The 17,896-nt window shown below is 41.9% G+C and overlaps 1 protein-coding gene across 1 annotated transcript in view; it reads right to left on the reverse strand.

The window, feature by feature from the left end:
• Positions 1–1,325: 1,325 nt before the first annotated feature.
• Positions 1,326–17,896, reverse strand: part of SYT10 (synaptotagmin 10) — a 55,423-nt gene continuing 38,852 nt past the window's right edge. Inside the window, exons 4-7 of the mRNA XM_074983797.1 lie at positions 8,340–8,460; positions 6,990–7,161; positions 2,957–3,086; positions 1,326–1,397 (exon numbers count right to left, since the gene is read on the reverse strand). Coding sequence (XP_074839898.1) covers positions 1,326–1,397; positions 2,957–3,086; positions 6,990–7,161; positions 8,340–8,460 — 495 coding nt within the window. The remainder of the gene's footprint in view (positions 1,398–2,956; positions 3,087–6,989; positions 7,162–8,339; positions 8,461–17,896) is intronic.

Genomic DNA, 17,896 nt, shown 5'->3' on the forward strand with positions numbered 1-17,896 from the left:
ACACCACAGCCCTATTTCAAAATATTCTCTTTCGAAATAACACAACCACCATGCAGAATGCATTTTGAAATAACACCCAGCTATTTTGAAATAGCATTTCTGGGTCTATAGCTGTATTTCAAAATAGTGCCATGGAGCCCATTATGGCCTATTTTGAAATAGGCATTATGCCTCAGAAAATGATGTTACTGGAATTGAACTAATGTACCTGTTATTTTGAATTTATTTTGAAATAGTGTGAGCATCATTTAGAAGCTGCCAAAGTTATTTCAAGATAACTTGGCTGGGTAGACATAGCCTCACTGAGCTAAACCGGAGTTTTATCGAGATTTAGATCAATACTGCAAAGTAATGTGCTAATATTCATTCAATTTTTTAACGAACTAGCTTTAACTGATGCTTATTTTGTATTTTCTTTCCATGAATATTCCAATAATTGAGTTTACTAGCAGGAATGTTTTAGGAAGTAGTAACTGTTAACATTTCTACCTTGCTATATTGATTGAAGGCAAATTTCACATATATAATCACCATCATTTTCACTGAAAGCCTGGGGCTACATTCAGCCATCCGCATTGAATACATGGAAACAGACCAGAACAAATTCCATGAGAACATGGCATCCAGTGAAAATAGCTTGGATCTCAAATCCTCATAGTTGTCTCCGTAATGTCAATAGGATTGTTGTAAGGGTTTGTCTGAACGCATTCATTTTCAGGATATGGCTCATATGATCTGAACTAAAGCCAAAGGTATTCAATACAATATCTTCCATTGACTTCAGTGAGCTTTAGTGTGGGCCCATGGTCAGCAAAACAACATTTGAGACAGTCATAGAGAAAGGACATTAGGTTGTTAGAACTGTCTTTCGAATTACCTCAAAAGCTGGAAAGATTTTCTTTACGGGTCATATAAGATTTAGTGCAAAATTTATAATTTAGAGGCAAGTTACAAAGGGAATGCTGTATATGGCAATTTTTGCTACCTTAAAAGGAATAGCATCATAAGCTCCATTTGTTTTCAATATTTTTCTTCTGATTTCCTTCCAGGAGCAAAGAAATAGGTGGTATCAAAACAATACTTCATGACAGACCCATGCCAGAGAGAAAAATAAATATCTTTGCATCAGGAAGGAATATTTTGGCTCAAGTGAAATTCATTTTTAAGAAATTATTATAAATTGTAATAGACTTAAAACAGGAAGAAAATCTATCTTAATACAAAAATATGGATACAGTTCATCTGAGGAAGCCAAACCTTCTGTTAATGTAGGTGTGATGGACATGGAGCTTGGACACTGGATGTGATGAATCCATTCTTGTGCCCTAGGGTGTAGGTGGTGGTTTTGGTGATGAACAAGACCCCTGGCTATCAAAACTGGTTGCCTGGCCAGGTAACTGAAAGAAAAGTTTTAGTTTTACAATCATATCAGATCTCTCCAATCATCATGGTTATTTCTGAGGATTTGAGAGTCATAAGGATCATCTCCAAAGGGAGCTGGATGGTACCCTCCAATGAAAAGGACATTTTTAGAAAATGAAAACTGAATTAATTTTTATGCTTCAGGATACACCCTCCTGGAGAAGTAACCATGGTAAAAAAAAAAACTTTTTAGGGGGGGTATCCCATAAGGACCTTCCCTGAATCATTGCATTTGGGTGTGGTTTGCTTCACCATCTACTGAGCTGTTGTTCTGCCTCCAAGCCATGCATGTATGCTGGAGAATCCAGGAAGGGGCCAGGAACCTCTGTGCAGTGCCCTCTGGACTCTTCGGGCTCCAGGTTCCTCTCTCACACACACTCCCTAAAAGGGTTAGCTCCAGAAGACACTCCCCAGCTGCCACCGCCCTGAGATGATCCTTTAAGGGTGGTTCCCCCAAAAGTAGAGGGAGCCATGAAATAATGAATGCTGCATCAGGTTGCGTCAGCTCTCAACTGGTTTATCTGCAAGGCTTGATTGAAGAGAAAGGCTGAACAACATTTGTCCCCCTAATCCAAATCTTTACCTGCTGTCTATTGGAACCCAATCTGCACCCTTCCCGGCCCTAAAGCCATGGCTCCAATGGGTTTTTTGCATCCTAAGACAGTGCAGGGGAGCTTATCAAAGTTCACAGAATTTCCCCTGCATTAGGATTACAGAGTTCATATGAGTGACTGTTTTAGATCTCTGTATGTGGCTACTTGTGCATAGCCTGAACTCAACATAGCCAAGGGAGGAATCTCAGCTTGATGTTTTAGTTGTACAACTGTACTAGGGCTAGTAATTTCAGATGAGAAAATGATTGGCCTTGAAATGTTTACCATTGCCACTCTCAAGCAACCCATGGCCATCTCAAAATAAACAATAGGTGAGCCCTAAAAAGATTTGAAAGAACTTTATATCAAAACCTTGAGGGCGGAGCGTAGCAACTTCTGAAGTGACACTTCCAGATCAGACCCCTAACACAGAGCCTTACTAATTAAAAGAGCGTAAAAAAGCAGTAAAAGCATTCTTCAGCCATGAACCAAGTCATAGATTTCTTTTGACTGTCTGCTATTTATAGAAAATTCAATCCGCAAACATAATAAATGTCAGGTCATATTCAAGTGGAGTGCAGGATGGGCTGAGGCAGTGAAATCCACCCCTGAAGACCCAGGGTCAATATCTAATCCCCAGCCAGCCCCAAAGTGAAACTCCATACCAGCCTTTGGAAGGCATCGTGAGGTGCTTGTCCATAATATTCGAGGCTTGCACGGGCATCCCTGCTTGGTTATTCCACTATTTTGCCCACCTGCCAGCACACATAACTCTTACGCAACATTTAAGGGGGGGTGGAGGACCTTGCATAAACTCCCCACACGCGGAGTGATATTCCCACCTTAATGACTGTCATGATTCTCCGAGGCTCATGGAAATGAGTTATTAAATGCAGAAAGAAGTAGCAACAACTTGGCTACAGAGATAGTCTACTTCTTACCTCTACCAATGGATGCCAATGAGTAATAGGTTTACGGGGGTAAGCCAGCATTTCATTCCAGTGATCTCTTCCAAGTCCTTCAGCATCAAGTCCTGTCCTACATACCCCAATCACCTCATTGTGTCCTACCCTGAGGATTACAGAAGGGCAGAGAAAGATTTTTTGTAATGCAGATAGATTTAATCATATCTTTGAAGCAGGATGCAGTTTGATTGGTTTATCATGCAATGATGTTGAAGACATCCTGAAGTATATATATATTTTGTTCTTATTAATCATATATATTAGAGGATAACCTAAAAATCCCAGTCAGGTTTGGGGTACCATTGTGTTAGTAGCTCCAAAAGTTTACATAAAGAAATAGACCCCTCTGCACTAGAAAGCCTACAGTTAGAGCCCTGCAAATCTACAGGTATCTGCTTTAGATCTATGGACACAGGTGACATGTGGGGGAGCACAAGGGCCACACAGATCCACCCAGCTTCCGGCCCCCTGCACTCCAGTTGGTGCCACGCCACTTCTGGTGCATGGGCGGGAGCAGTCTTGGCCCTCCCCCAGAGCAGCATGAACTTCCTGGCTCACACTACGCTCTGGCCATGCTGCTCCAGGGCAGGATGAGGGAGAGCCCTGCACACACCAGAAGGGGCACAGTGCTTCCACAGGAAGAGGCATGACATGGGTGGAGCAGAGGTGGGGAAGGAATGGACAGGAGTGGGGAAAGGGTGGTGCTTCAGCAGAGCAGTAGTGAGAGGGAGAGGGGCTTGGGCAGGGAAAGGAGGGGGCAGGGCAGAGGCACGTGGATGGTGTCCGGTGTGAATCCCTACGCTGGTAACCTCTGTCCATGGACCATGTTTGCAGATCTGATGCAGTTACACTTGTATCTGTGCAGGGCTCTATCTGCAATCCAAGAGACGGGCAAAGACAGGGAAAACATACAAACAAATCACTGTGGTTTTCGGTGTGCAGAGCTGTGGCTGTGTCAGTCCCAGGATATGAAAGAGAAAAGGTGAATGAAATAACATCTTTTACTGGGTCAAGTTCTGGTGATGAGAGAGGCAAGCCTTTCAGCTTACACTGAGCTCTTCTTCAGGTCTTGGAAAATTACTCAGTGTCACAGCTAAATACCAGGCTGAATGGACTGTTAAGCATCAGTGGCTCACACACATTTCCAGGGACCATTTACAGTGAAGTGGTCCATTAAGACTCTTTGAATCATAGGAAGAAAAGGATGGCAGGGTGAGGGGAAAGCAAACCAGCCAGGGATATTATTAGTGGGTTATGAGGTTGTAATAAGCCATAAATCCAGTGTCTGTGTTCAGTCCATGATTTTCACTGTCTAGAAGAATTCTGAATTTATGATCTCAGACTCATCTTTGAAAGTGTTGTGCTGCCTTCCTTTGGGGAGGAGGACCAATAGGTGAGATATGGAGAGATCTCTTGATGAAAAGTTTTCACCCACAGGGTGTTCTTGTCATTTATAATTTTCCTGTCTGAGTTCATTCAAGAGCTTAGGGGTTGTCTAATTTCACCCACATAGGTGATATTGGGGCACTTAGTGCACTGGCTGAGGTTCACCATAACTGTGATAGGCACATGTAGGATTTGTGGATCTTGAAAGGTGGGTTGAGGGTGGGTTTGGTCATTGTAGCAGCCAGAATATGTCTGCAGATTTTGCACCCATTGTTCCAGAAGGGTCAGGTGCCATGTTGTGTTGACGGGGCCTGGGCTGTGGGGAGCTTGCTTTCAATGATGAGCTGGGAGATGTTAGTATGTTGTTTAAAGGCTGGGAGAGGGGGATTGGGAGATATTTCTTTCAGGATGGGGTCTCCACTGAGCATGGATTGTAGCTGTTTGATGACACCATACAAGAATTCCACAGGGTCGGGTGAAAAGTCACAAACGGTGGTTGTGATCAGAGGGGGTTTACTTCTGTATGGACACAGGTTCTCTTGCATAACTGTGTGATCCGTTCCATGATGTAATCTGTCTCTCTGATGGAGTGTCCTCCAATGGTAAAGATGGTTTAAAGTGTTTCATGATGTATCTCCTGGGATTTCTCTTTGGAGCATGTTCTGTGGGATCTGAGTACCTGACTGTACCTAAAAGTTTTCTTGGTGTATTTGGAGTGGTTACTGGATTTATGAAGGCAAGCGTGCTTTCAGTGGTATGCGCTAGTTAGTTATATGTTTTGCTGATGTGTTTTAAATCATGGGAGCTGTGTCTACACGTGCACGCTACTTCGAAGTAGCGGCACTAACTTCGAAATAGCGCCCGTCACGGCTACACGAGTCGGGCGCTATTTCGAAGTTAACTTCGACATTAGGCGGCGAGACATCGAAGTCGCTAACCTCATGAGGGGATCGGAATAGCGCCCTACTTCGACGTTCAGCGTCGAAGTAGGGACCGTGTAGACGATCCACGTCCCGCAACGTCGAAATTGTGGGGTCCTCCATGGCAGCCATCAGCTGGGGGGTTGAGAGACGCTGTCTCTCCAGCCCCTGCGGGGCTCTATGGTCACCGTGTGCAGCAGCCCTTAGCCCAGGGCTTCTGGCTGCTGCTGCTGCAGCTGGGGATTCATGCTGCATGCACAGGGTCTGCAACTCGTTGTCGGCTCTGTGTATCTTGTGCTGTTTAGTGCAAGTGTGTCTGGGAGGGGCCCTTTAAGGGAGCAGCTGGCTGTTGAGTCCGCCCTGTGACCCTGTCTGCAGCTGTGCCTGGCACCCTTATTTCGATGTGTGCTACTGTGGCGTGTAGACGTTCCCTCGCTGCGCCTATTTTGATGTGGTGCTGCGCAACGTCGATGTTGAACATCGACGTTGCCAGCCCTGGAGGACGTGTAGACGTTATTCATCGAAATAGCCTATTTCGATGTCGCCACATCGAAATAGGCTACTTCGATGTAGGCTTCACGTGTAGACGTAGCTGGGGAGAGGGATGATGAATGGGAACTGGCGGAATGAGAGTCCACACAGCATCTCAGAGTAACTGGTGAGCTTTTAGGTTTATTTTTCGTTCTTAGTCTGTTATAATTAGAACCTCAGGTACAGAAATGTGAAAGCCAGGCTTGTGCTTCTTGTAAAGGCATTCCGGAGTGTAACTATGACAGGCAAAATATAACACCAACTCAATGCTAAAAAGCTCTGACTCTGACATTAATCTGTCGTGTGACCTTGCCCAACTCACTTCCTCTCTCTTTCTTATTGCTTCCCTCTGTAAACTTCCAGCTTCCCCTACAGCCAGGCCTCGGAGATCAGCAGAGGATCCATTTCTAATGCAACTTACAACTCCCAGGCTACTTTAGTCATATGGATGATTTTTCCCCTCTTGTGTTAGGAAAGAGTCTGGAGTAGTTTGGGATAGGATGGGAGGGGATGGAGCTGTGCCCATAGGAAAACAGGCCTTCTTAGAGGTCCAGAGAGACCTCAGCCACTTCCAGCTTTCGAGGCCCTTAGCCATGACAGAACAGGATGCTTTTTTTAATCAAATCATATCTCTTATTTGCTTAAATTTGCACCTCTAAGTTGAGAGTGTCATGTTTTGGTCCAATAGGGATGTGCATAACAACATGTTGTGAAACTCAACAATGGTAAAAAATTAACAAGTGTCAGAATTTGAGGCCCTCTCTGGGCCTGAGGCCAAAGCATCCTGGCCCCCTCTGATTGGCTGTGTATGAGAATGTAACTGGATGATGTTGCTGAGCAGTGTTTCCCTCCCTTGTATGGAGAAAGAAATAGGCAGGGCCAGAGCAACTGACTTGAAATCATGGAGGAGTGGGCAAAGACTCACACTATTAATATGGGTCACATTGAAATGACAATTTTCAGTCATGTTTAATTTTTTTTCATACTGTCATTAATGACCTTGATAAAAAGGATTAAACTCTGAAAAATATGATAAGTTTACACCCCTCCAGCAGCGCATTCAAAGGTATTATTTTAGTGACAGTGAATTTAGTTAAAATGATAAGTCAATGGCAACAATGTGGTAACCACTTCTTAAAGATTAATATTTTCAGAGAAAAAATTGTGCTTACCGATCGTAGTCCATCACAGCAATGGATAGGCTGACCTGGTCCACATTCTCAGGAGGGATATCGAAGATGATGGCCTCATTGTAAACTGGGTTAAGTGTGTTTTTCTTTGTGGTTGTTTTTCGCTTTTTCAGTCTTCGACCCTCACACATCAGTGACACTTTGACATATGGATCTGCGTAACAAGAAGTCATTTTCATACCCTGGTCTCAATGCAGTTGTAATGTAAAGAAACAAAGCAGCAAATTCCTAGCAGGGCCATATTGAAAACCTAATTTATATAGGTCGAAGTGACATAAGACAATCCGAGCTGTCTCTTCTGCAATTTTGTTCTCCTTTTTATTCAAAAGAATGGTGCAAGCAGACAGAATAGATATACCTACCCCTGTATCACACTCAGCGGGTATCTCTGTTGAAGGCCTCTCCACCTTAACCAGTTCTTGTAAAGTTTTCAAGTGATACCCATATTAGTTAAAAAAAATAAAAAAGAAGAGATTCTCAAAAGCGCAGAGGACAGTTAGGTACCTAACTCCAGTTGGAAGTCAATGGGAATTGTGTTCCTTTGAACATCACATTTTTAATGCTCCTTTTTCTTAATTATCTTCTGCTATTATCTGAAGAGGAAAGATTAATACCCATTCTCCTACCCCTCCAGAAAGCAAAGCAAAATTTAATTACTCCTCCCCTACCCCCACCAAATTTGTAGATTACTATAACAGTACAACTTAATGTAAACTAATTAAAAGTTTTCCAGATTGGATGTAGAGATTTTTAATACTCCACTAAAAGGTTTCATTTTAAAGAACAGTTCTATTCTGAAAAGTGTCTTTGGTACGAGATTGTGGATTTACTTGTTTGTCTCACAATGCTTTCTGTATCAAGTTTAAGTTTTCAACTTAAAAGGAAAGGAAAACCATCCTGCAAACTCAGCCTGAACTCTAACAACCCACCAGTGTTCTATCTCACTCAACATCAAAAATAATCAAAGTTAGGATGGCCAAATTGTAACCCTATTTTACACCTGGATAATCCTTTTGTTTTCAGTGAGAGCCCTCAATGAATATTGTTTTCAGTGGTTTTGCATACATTGTTTGGAACCCTGTAAATGATTTGGTTTACCAGACAAAACATGAAACAGACTCATCATTTCACTTTTTCTGAGCTGCTTTGCCTCTGCATACCAATAAAAAGAAAATCAGCAAACACACACACACATATTTTTTCACAAAACTAAGCCAATATGACTCTGCATGTTCAAATGTACACACATGTTGAATAAGAAGTTGCTTTTTTATATATAGTCACTTTTCAGATCAGAACCCCATCTTGGAAAACGAAAAGAGGCACTCTTACCTGATGCACCAGTTACATCCATGGCTTTGAGATTTCTACATTTGATTACTGTTAATGTCATTCGCCCGGCCGTAGGTAAATAGCAAAGGGAAAACATGATTTCACCCAGATCTATGCTTTCCTGAAAAGGAAAAATATGGTTAGACTTTTTGAATAATGCAAATAGTTCAACAATACAAAAAATGTAGCAATATTCAAAAATGAATGTGGAAACCTATTTTGCTAAAGATGCAATCTCATTTAGATGTGTTTATGAAGAGATTATAAATCAATTTTTTAAAAAAAATTTGAAGTGCAAATAATAATTGGAAATGGAACAATATTTGGTGACTGGCTTTTGATTTGCAGATAGAGGACTTTAGTTCAGGAATAACCTCAGAATTCTGGAATCCTAGGCTGGAGGGACTAGAGGGTTGATGCATGTGCAATGAGGAATGGGCAATACTGAATGTAGGACCCCAGAGACCATGGATCTTTAGAAGTCATGGAAAGATACTAATGACAGCTCTGGAAGGGACTCTGTGTTCTACTGTCCCAGCCAGTCAGTGAGGTGGTAAGGGGTCAGCCTAATGCACATTCACATACATTTAAGCTCACTTCACAAATGTGTGACAAATTTGTGCAGGTGTGAAAAATTTGCCTAATTTTGTGACCATTTAGAAGGGTCATTGTGCTTGTAAAAATCGTCAACGGTCAGACAGAAGGAAAGCAAGAGCAAATTAGCATTCCCTGCACTGCCTCATGTCTTCCTGGATAGTAACAGAGAGGTAGCCATGATAGTCTGTTTTCTAACAAAACAAACCAGCAGTCATACAATGCTGTGGATCTGAAGAAGTGGGTCTGTCCCAGGAAAGCTCATCACCTAAGAAATTATTTTGTTAGTCTTTAAAGTGCTGTATGCCTGCTGGCTTGTTTTGTCTTCCTGGGTGCAACACAACTTTTAGGAGGGTAATGTACAAAACTCGGAAAGATGGACAAAGTATAAACAAAATGTCTTCTTCTAGAATTTACTCAGTATATTACGCAGCGATATTAGGTACATACAGGGAAGAGACTCTGGCCAGAGATGGAACAAGGAAATAATGTGGCCTTGCTGCATAAATATGAAGCTTGAGAATTGAAGGATAAAAAATAGATATGAATTATGGACCCTTTCTTGCACCCATGTTTAAGTAATTTCCCTACAAAACAAATATATATGATAGCAGATATGGTAGATATTGTTCAGGTATCATTCTCCAGTAAAACACCACCCACCCCACACACTTTTTAAATCTTTAAAAACACAAAAATGAATAAAAAGAAAGCTGTATGGTAAGAACTAGCAGATCAATCCAATACCAATTGAAGACAATGTAGGTCTTTCCACTGACTTCAAAACAGTTTTGGTGCAGGCATCAGTACCTGTACTGATGTATTGAGAAATATGCTGTAGCTACTTAATCTTAACATATCTGCATTTGTCTTATATATTGTTCCTGCACCATTTATGGTAAAACAATGTGGTACATGGAGAAGAATTTGAAATACTTTATCATAATATACCAGATTAATAATGTTTGTGTAGAAGGTGTTACACAGTATGTTACTGATAATTATGGGCCAGATTTGGAATTTCCATTCACAATTATTCTCACATGTAGCCTCATTGACTTCAACAGGGTTTAAGTGCATGCCTAAATTTAAGTGTAGGCTTAAGTACAGGCTTTAGCAAAGGTGGATGTAACCATATTCTTAATTTTTTTTCTGAACCAGGGCCTCTAATTGCAGCTTTAAATTTGAGAATGTAGGTTTTGTCATAGCTTTAAATTCTTTCTTGGACCATTAATGAATGCAAATAGCTTCTATGATGAAACATGCTTGTAGCTGTTTCCATCAATTCACAGGAACTCAACAGATTTTCTGAGGTTCCAAGTAACCCACAGACACAGTGACAATCTTGGAAGCTTGTTTAGACAGAATTTTTTGCAGAGCAGCTTGTATCCCACTCACATGGAAAATAATTTTACTGGGGTTTTATTCTGAAAAGCAGTAGGTTGATATGAACATGCCTAGACGCAGCAGGCTACTTTCATTGCTTGATAAAGTTTCCAAAAATTTCCAAATGACTGCTGCTCACATTCAGTCCACGTCAGATGGACTTGGTTACTTCACTTCTTCTCATACGTTTTATTTTGGGACTCCGGGCTTTCAATTTTATAAATTACAATGCATTGAAAACCCTTCTTGAAAATACGAATAAAGCATGAAATGTGTGACATTTTCCCACCCATTCACAAAAGGGGTGAAAAGTCTGAAATTATATATATATATATATATATATATATGTCGCTGCATTTCTATTTTAACACAGCCCTTTCAGTTCCTATTCTAATTGATGTACATGGAGTCAGATTACGACCCATGTCCCTATATGCAGAAGGTACTCTCTTTGCATGGATGTCACCCTATAACATGTGGAAACAGGGTATAGCTAGCTTCATATCACCATCCCCTCTATGCCCCTCTGCACAAGAAATACTTTAAAGTCTATGCTCAGGAAGGGGATAGGAACTGAGCAGCTCAGATAAGGGAGTGGGCTGTCCAGAAGAAAGACAAGGAAAGACACGTATCAGTCTTCCATCTAGTTCGGTGGCTATTAAGAGAAGAAGACAACCTGCACCAGGTGATATTAGCATTTCTAAATAGCCTTTTGAACCCACTGTCACCTGGGTGAGCTGAGTGGTACCACCACCGGGGGTGTGCCTTGGCAGAGTGTCTCTTTGACTTTATGATGCATGTTAAGCTTTACAGCTATGAACTGCAATCATAATAGGAGTTTTTCTTTTATATTACATTTCCAAACACTTTGAATGGAAACAAGTGAAACTTCAGTTCCCAGAATATTTATGTAACCGGAAGTGTCAGCACGGTTTGAATCTTTATTTATTTTCTTTTTGTTGGTATTGGCTGGTGGTTGGCACCATACCAAAAGCACAAATCAGATACACACTGTTCCAGAAGTGTTCATGCAATCTCAGTTGGGGAAAAAAAAGGGAAAGAAATTACAAATGTTTTCAAAATTTGTAATAAACATTTCAAATTTTCTGAAGTTTTTGACTGCTCCATAAGCTAGCTGTAAAGGAAATTAAAATATTTTTGGATACATTTTCAAAAAATAAAAATCGCAACATATTTTTATTGACATTTCAGATTTTTTTCCCCATGTAGATCTACTTACAATCTAAAACACAGACAAAGATGGGTCAGGAAGATCCAGAGGATTAAGGTAACTTAGATTTTTAAAAAACATTTCTTACAAATATCATAATTCAAGTGAAAGTGACATATTGTGACTTTGTGATGTCTTATCTTTGGTTGAGTAGGCGATTACTAGGATTATTCATGCATTAAAAAGCTGGTAATGGAAGTATTGGGAGAGGTAAATGATAGTGTAATTTGAGGCTGAAGGTGGTACAGTATTATAGCATAATTTATGTTGCATTTGGGATGGACACATTTGCGCCTAATTCTTCCCTCAGAAATACAAATGTGGAGGTAATTTGTTTTGCTTGAATGGCTCAGGTCTGTTTGTACAGAGTTGTAAACTCCTGGGATATGTCTTCCCCACTGCATTGTACAGTGTTAAACACATAACTATAAATAAACTAATAATAAGTTATGGCTCAAGCTCATCCCCTCTTCATCCATTGAAATAGTCTACATACAATGTACATGGAAATGATCTGAAACATTACTATCCAAATGCTGAACTTTTAACGCTATGTTGGACATGGATGAAAATATGCAGGTTAACTAGATTGTAAAGGAAAACATTATTCCTAAATTTTAAAAATATGCTCAGGTCCACATGTTATGAAATATACCAGAGAAGGAAAACGGTGGCACCTGGAAAGCATAGACATCACACAAAAAGTAGGCTGTTTGACATGATCTATATCAGTTATACAAGACCTATTCCATTGCAGTCCATTTATACAGTGACTCTCAAGCGACCATCAGTCAGAAATAGATAGCAGCTGCTCTAAGCTCCAGTACAGTAGATTCCTGTTTATCCAGCCTCCAGTATCTGTCCTTCCATATTAACCAAACAACCAGTGCACACACTGAGCCATAGTTGGTGAACCAATTGCACAACAAAGCAGAGAACCTTTCATCTGAAGCAATGCAAATGGTCGGCTTTTTCCCCCCAGACAATATAGACATGAGTGCGGCTGTACCTACCAATGCACTGCCTACAGTTCGTATTTTAATTTGACACTTTGTGCGTATTACATATTGTTAATGGGGTTAGTTATTACCATTACCATGATCATTTCTGCATTTTTAAAAGCTGCGACTAGTTACTAGATGTAAACGGTTGTGCAAGAAGTAAACAATGAAGTGGGTATTTTTTCATGATTTTCTGGGAGGGTTCAACTGGTTTAAAAGCAACTCTAGATCTTTAAAGTAACAGATAGAAAGCTCTTAGCCCATTCTTCTGATTGTCTGAATTTCAGATGATCTAATCTGGCCCTGATCCCAATTTGATCAGCTAGCCAGGGCTGTATTGCACTATAACTATTTCGATGATTTCATGTTGAAGAACAGCTCTGCTGGAGTTGCTATGACCCAGTGGACCCTGTGGGACTTACACTCTCCACAGGGTGGAGGCTGTGATTATGCCCAGCAGCAAAGTTCTATACCCCTGAATCATCTATATATATTTCCTCCAGAACAGCTGAACTACATTCGTGGAGCAAGAAGTTGGAGAGACCCTTAAATGCTTAAATTAATATATAGTAGAATCAGTTTAGCATAGAGTCGATGCATTCCACCCAAAGAAAACCCACTCCCCTATGCTTTGTGACAATAAATGAGTTCTGATAGTGACTGGAATAAATACCATAACTGAATGTCTAATATCATCTCTGGCATTTATAAGGCATGCATCACTAGGCAATCAAGGCACCAGAATAAAAATTAAAGGATTCACTGGCATAGTCTATCCTATCTCAAGATCTTCTGTCACTGGGGACTGACACCATAATGTTGCCCAGAGGGAGCTGGTATGTGCAGAATGCCATCAATGACTTCATATTTTCTTGGTCTGTAGGTTCAGTATGTCATTTTGCTATCCTTTGGAGACTTCATAGTTTCTGTTTAATTGTGGTGAAACCATATGCTGTGGGCTGATGTTTTTCGAGAGGTATCTTTTTGGTGAGTGCGGAATGGAGATTGAGTGCTCATGTTCTGGCCCTGCTTGTGGTCCAGTTTCCATATTTCCATTAATTATATATGCTTTGGTAAGGTATCCAGAAGCCATTGGGAACAGACCCATTGGCCTCAACCCCACCTGGCTCATTGTAGAATGCCAGGCAGGGTATGTAGGCAGTGGGGCCTTGAAAGAGTTCATAGAGAAAGCTCTGTAGTTCATAGAGGAAGAGGACATGTGATCTTGCCTCTCCACCTGGGGTCTGAGGTGGAGTAAGAGCCATTGCAGGAACCAGAACCAAAAAAAAAAAAAATCAAACCCCACCCCCAAACACCTTTTCACTCCCCAGAAATATTCCTTCTTGCTCCTGTATATGTGCCTGAAAGTGGCCTCTTCCTCCAGGCCCTGCTCCCACCTAACATAATCCCCAAGCCAGACACAATGCTAAATTGATTATTTCATTGAAATTCCATACACCACGGTAATGTATTCAGCAGATGTAATAACAGATAATTAACAATCAGTTACTATGCTCTATGTCTGTGCCTTTCTTGGCTGGCAATGATATTAATAGCCTTTGGGATACACAGACTGGAAATGAGGGAAAAAATGGGTTCTGAAAGGGCCCAGGTGGGACAGTTTTGTAACATTCATGTTTGTTCAAAGACCCCAAACCACACATCCCACTTACTCCCCCCACCCATATATACTTCTCTTCTGAACAGGAGCTGCATGGAAGAAGGGTTGGGGTGGTTGGTGGCTTGGGTGCTGGCCCATTTGTGTCTGGAATGGGAAAGAGAACTGCTTGTCCAAGGAAAGTTAAGGTCATCCATTCTTCCTGTGACCATTTCAAATGTTTATTTCTTTTCCCAGTCACTGGTATCTGGCCTTTCCCTGCACTGAGCCATTCTGCAGTAGGCAGCAGAAGGCAGCATGAGTGAAGCATCTGCTTTTGCACAAACACAATGCTATGTCCCTTAGCAGCGGACAGTTAACAGGCTTGAGGTCAGGGAAGAAAATACCCTTGCAGAGCAGCTCAGTTTCCCTCTCCCTTTCCAATGATGTTTGCTGGACATGGGGCCTCAACTTTCTGTTGATGCTGGGAAGGTAAGAGTGTGGCGGCATAGATGTTCTTTGTGGTTCTTTGTTCCTCCTCCATGGAACTCTGTTTGCTAGCTTTAACATACAGTCATTTTCCTCTTGACTTGCCTCCCAGTTCTGTAGCCATAATTCTGCAAAGGTTTGGGGCAGCAGAGATTCAAGCTGGCTGTCAGTGCTGGGGAAAATGTGTTTGATCCACCTTTGTTGCTTTCCAAACTCCTCCACTCAGCAATATGTAGAGAGGTGACTTGGAGAAGAAACACCCTGCTGGCAGTGAGAGCCACGCCTCCTCCACTGGACTGGAAAGACACCTTTCTTTTTATTCCAGAGCCTTGAAAACTGTCGTATGCTCCAAATGGCGTTCATCTTGTCAAGAAAAACTAGGTGGCTGGTAATGGACCCCCAAAGAAACTGACCTCCACCCCAAACAACCCCTTGATTCATTGTAAACATTACAATATTTTAATACTACTGCAGAAGTCCTGTCCCAATTTTATGAGAACAGTCTTGATATTTGGGACTTACCATTATATGCTTCAGCTCTTTCCTTGTGGGCTGCAAAAGTTGTCTGAGAAAGAAGGCAGCTGTAATAGCTGCATACCTGAGATATGAAAAAGCACCAACATTGTGCCCTTCAGCAGCACTGTTAAGCTATGTGTGTGTATTGATACAAGGTGCTTAGGTTCCTTCGAAAGAGAAATGAAGAAACATAACACTACACTTGTGTTTGACTCAGCAGGATGTTCTTACACCAACATGGTGTCTATTCTTCCTGAAGGCAGGACTAGCACTACTGAGACAGCATAGATAGGTTGCATGTTCTCATTGGCATTCACAATAAGAGTCAGGAACAGTTTTGCTTTCTTTGGGCATGGGACAATGAGGCTCTTAGCCAGGATGGGGCACCGATGAAACAGTTCCTGCATCTAGAGTCATGCCACAGGGATGCCAGACATCAAGGGTTCATACACTCTAGCAGTCACTAGCTCAATTGGTGGTGGAAAGCTTTCAGGGCCTAATTGGTGCCAGAGACATTGCTTTTGTCTGGAAACAGGCAGCACCTCCTCCTCCTTCCACTACTCCTCATTCAGGTGCCTTGCATGCTGCTCTGAGGCAGTGGATCCATACTATCCCTCATGGTGCGGGGGGGAGAAGATGCTGGTCTCCTGAAACAACATCTTTTGCTGGTACCAAAAGCTAGGGCAGGAGAAACACACACCCCGCCATCCGCTCAAAGCATATGGGTGTGGAACAGTTAGTCCGTCACACCCCATAGTCCAGCCAGTGCTCATCTCCCCCCACATAATTCTTCTCAGCTACTACCCACTTGTCAGGGGAAGGGAAAGGACAAGGAGAAAGGTCCACAGAGATTAATGTTTGCATGTTGCTTAGGGAATTTGATCCAGTTTTTGGTTCGTTCACAGTCCCTGTTAAAGTGGTTTTGTTCTATATTCCATAGCTCTTTAAAATAAAAGTTATTGTTCACTTCATTTTAGGGTGATGTTTAAGTGTGAAGAATCAGGGTGGGGGTGAAGGCAATAGATGCCCATATGAGAAAAACTCCGAAATATCAGAACTGTTCCTGTAAAATTGGGACACCTGGTCATCCTACTTCCCATACATTTGGGATGGGTCAGCAGCATGCACAGCTGGTGACTAACGGTTCTGTAACTTTCTAGTGCAGTGATATCATAGAAAGACAATGAATTCTCTGTCCATCCCACAAATCCTCCCCTGCCTCCACTCCCGTAGCAGTCATGAACTTCCAGTGTTTGACCAAAAAGGCGGGAGGAGGGAGGGAGAGAGCAAGCGCCTGCACAGATTTATGACAAATAAAGCGCTTTTGTTCTGCTGTCCAGTGCACCAGAACAAAAGCCTGATAAGTTTACTTAAAATGTCTTTATGGCTTTGTCAATAATTTAATGGACAGTGCAGACAAAGGAAGCAAAAGTAAATTAACAGTGAAGATATCTAATGTTCAGCAGTGCTTTTATGACCTTTCCTCTTTCAGCCCATCAAACTGTTTCTTCATGCAATTCGGGGAGTACTCCGGCATAGCAACTGATCACTGCTGTGAGTGATAGTTGCAGAAAAGTTTGTGAAGAGGAAATGTACGAAGCCGGTCCCAAAACCTTACAAACTTGTTTTTAGTTACTTTCGGAAGGATTAAGCGCTCCTCGGAGAGCACTATGTAGCAGTCGTTAACATGTAGCAAACAGATTTCTCTGTTGGCACTGAAGTGTGTATGCACCCTCAAAATGAAAACCACAGCCTGTTGAGCATAAGGAGACGCCCTTACATAATGGTCTGCTTTCATCTGGTGCACCATCATCAGCTGCAGGGATCAAAACACACCAATGGATGTCACAGTATGGCTATATAGAAATGCATTGCACTTTTACAGCAGCACCATAACATCACAGAAGCCGCATCTACACTCCCCACCCTCATTTCTGGAAGATGCTACTGTGGTAATGAGCAGAGTGGAAGATGTTAATGAGATATGGATTAAAGTATCTTGCACCTCATTAGCATATCCCTGCGATATCTCACTTCCAGAAGATCCCCTTGTAGACAGGGCTCTTTCAGAAGGACATGGGGATCCATCCAAAGGAAATCCCCCTTCCAGAAGACGCTTCTTCTGCAAATGTTTGCAGAAGGTGGGAGGGGGTGTAGGCATGGCTGTAGTGTCCCCATGTATAGTCCAAAGTTACCTTCTGGCTCCCCACTCTTCCCTGGAGCACAAGGAAATAGCACAAGTTTCCTTTGCCCTCTAGGAATGGTGTGAACAAGTTTGGGATCTGACTGCCTTTACAGTCCTGTGACCACTCAATCTGGAAGTATTTCACTTTATCCTTACGTTGGGCAAGGAACAAGACACCACAATTATGAAAAATGCATAGGACACACTGGTATCCAGTGTCACCAACAAGCTTTCAGTCACGCAAACTCACGCTCTACCACCATGCTGCAGTTAGTGTGTAGCTGACTTCTCTTTTACTTGGATCAGCAATCCTGAGACACAGGTTCATCAATCACATTAGGAATGGGTATGTGGGATGCCCCAAAATAAATGTCAGACTAGAAACACTTGTATAAAATCATTCCATTTCCAGGGAATAAAATCCCTTCTTTTCTCCTGCAATACAATCCCAATATCCTGAGCACCTAGGGATGGACATTTCCTGTATCTCCAACATTGGTTTTCATTTATCAACCGCTGTGTTCTCCTAAGACTAGGAGAATGAATGAATTGTAACTT

This window comes from Carettochelys insculpta, chromosome 1 (genome assembly GCF_033958435.1).
Source record: "Carettochelys insculpta isolate YL-2023 chromosome 1, ASM3395843v1, whole genome shotgun sequence".
Lineage (NCBI taxonomy): Eukaryota > Metazoa > Chordata > Testudines > Carettochelyidae > Carettochelys > Carettochelys insculpta.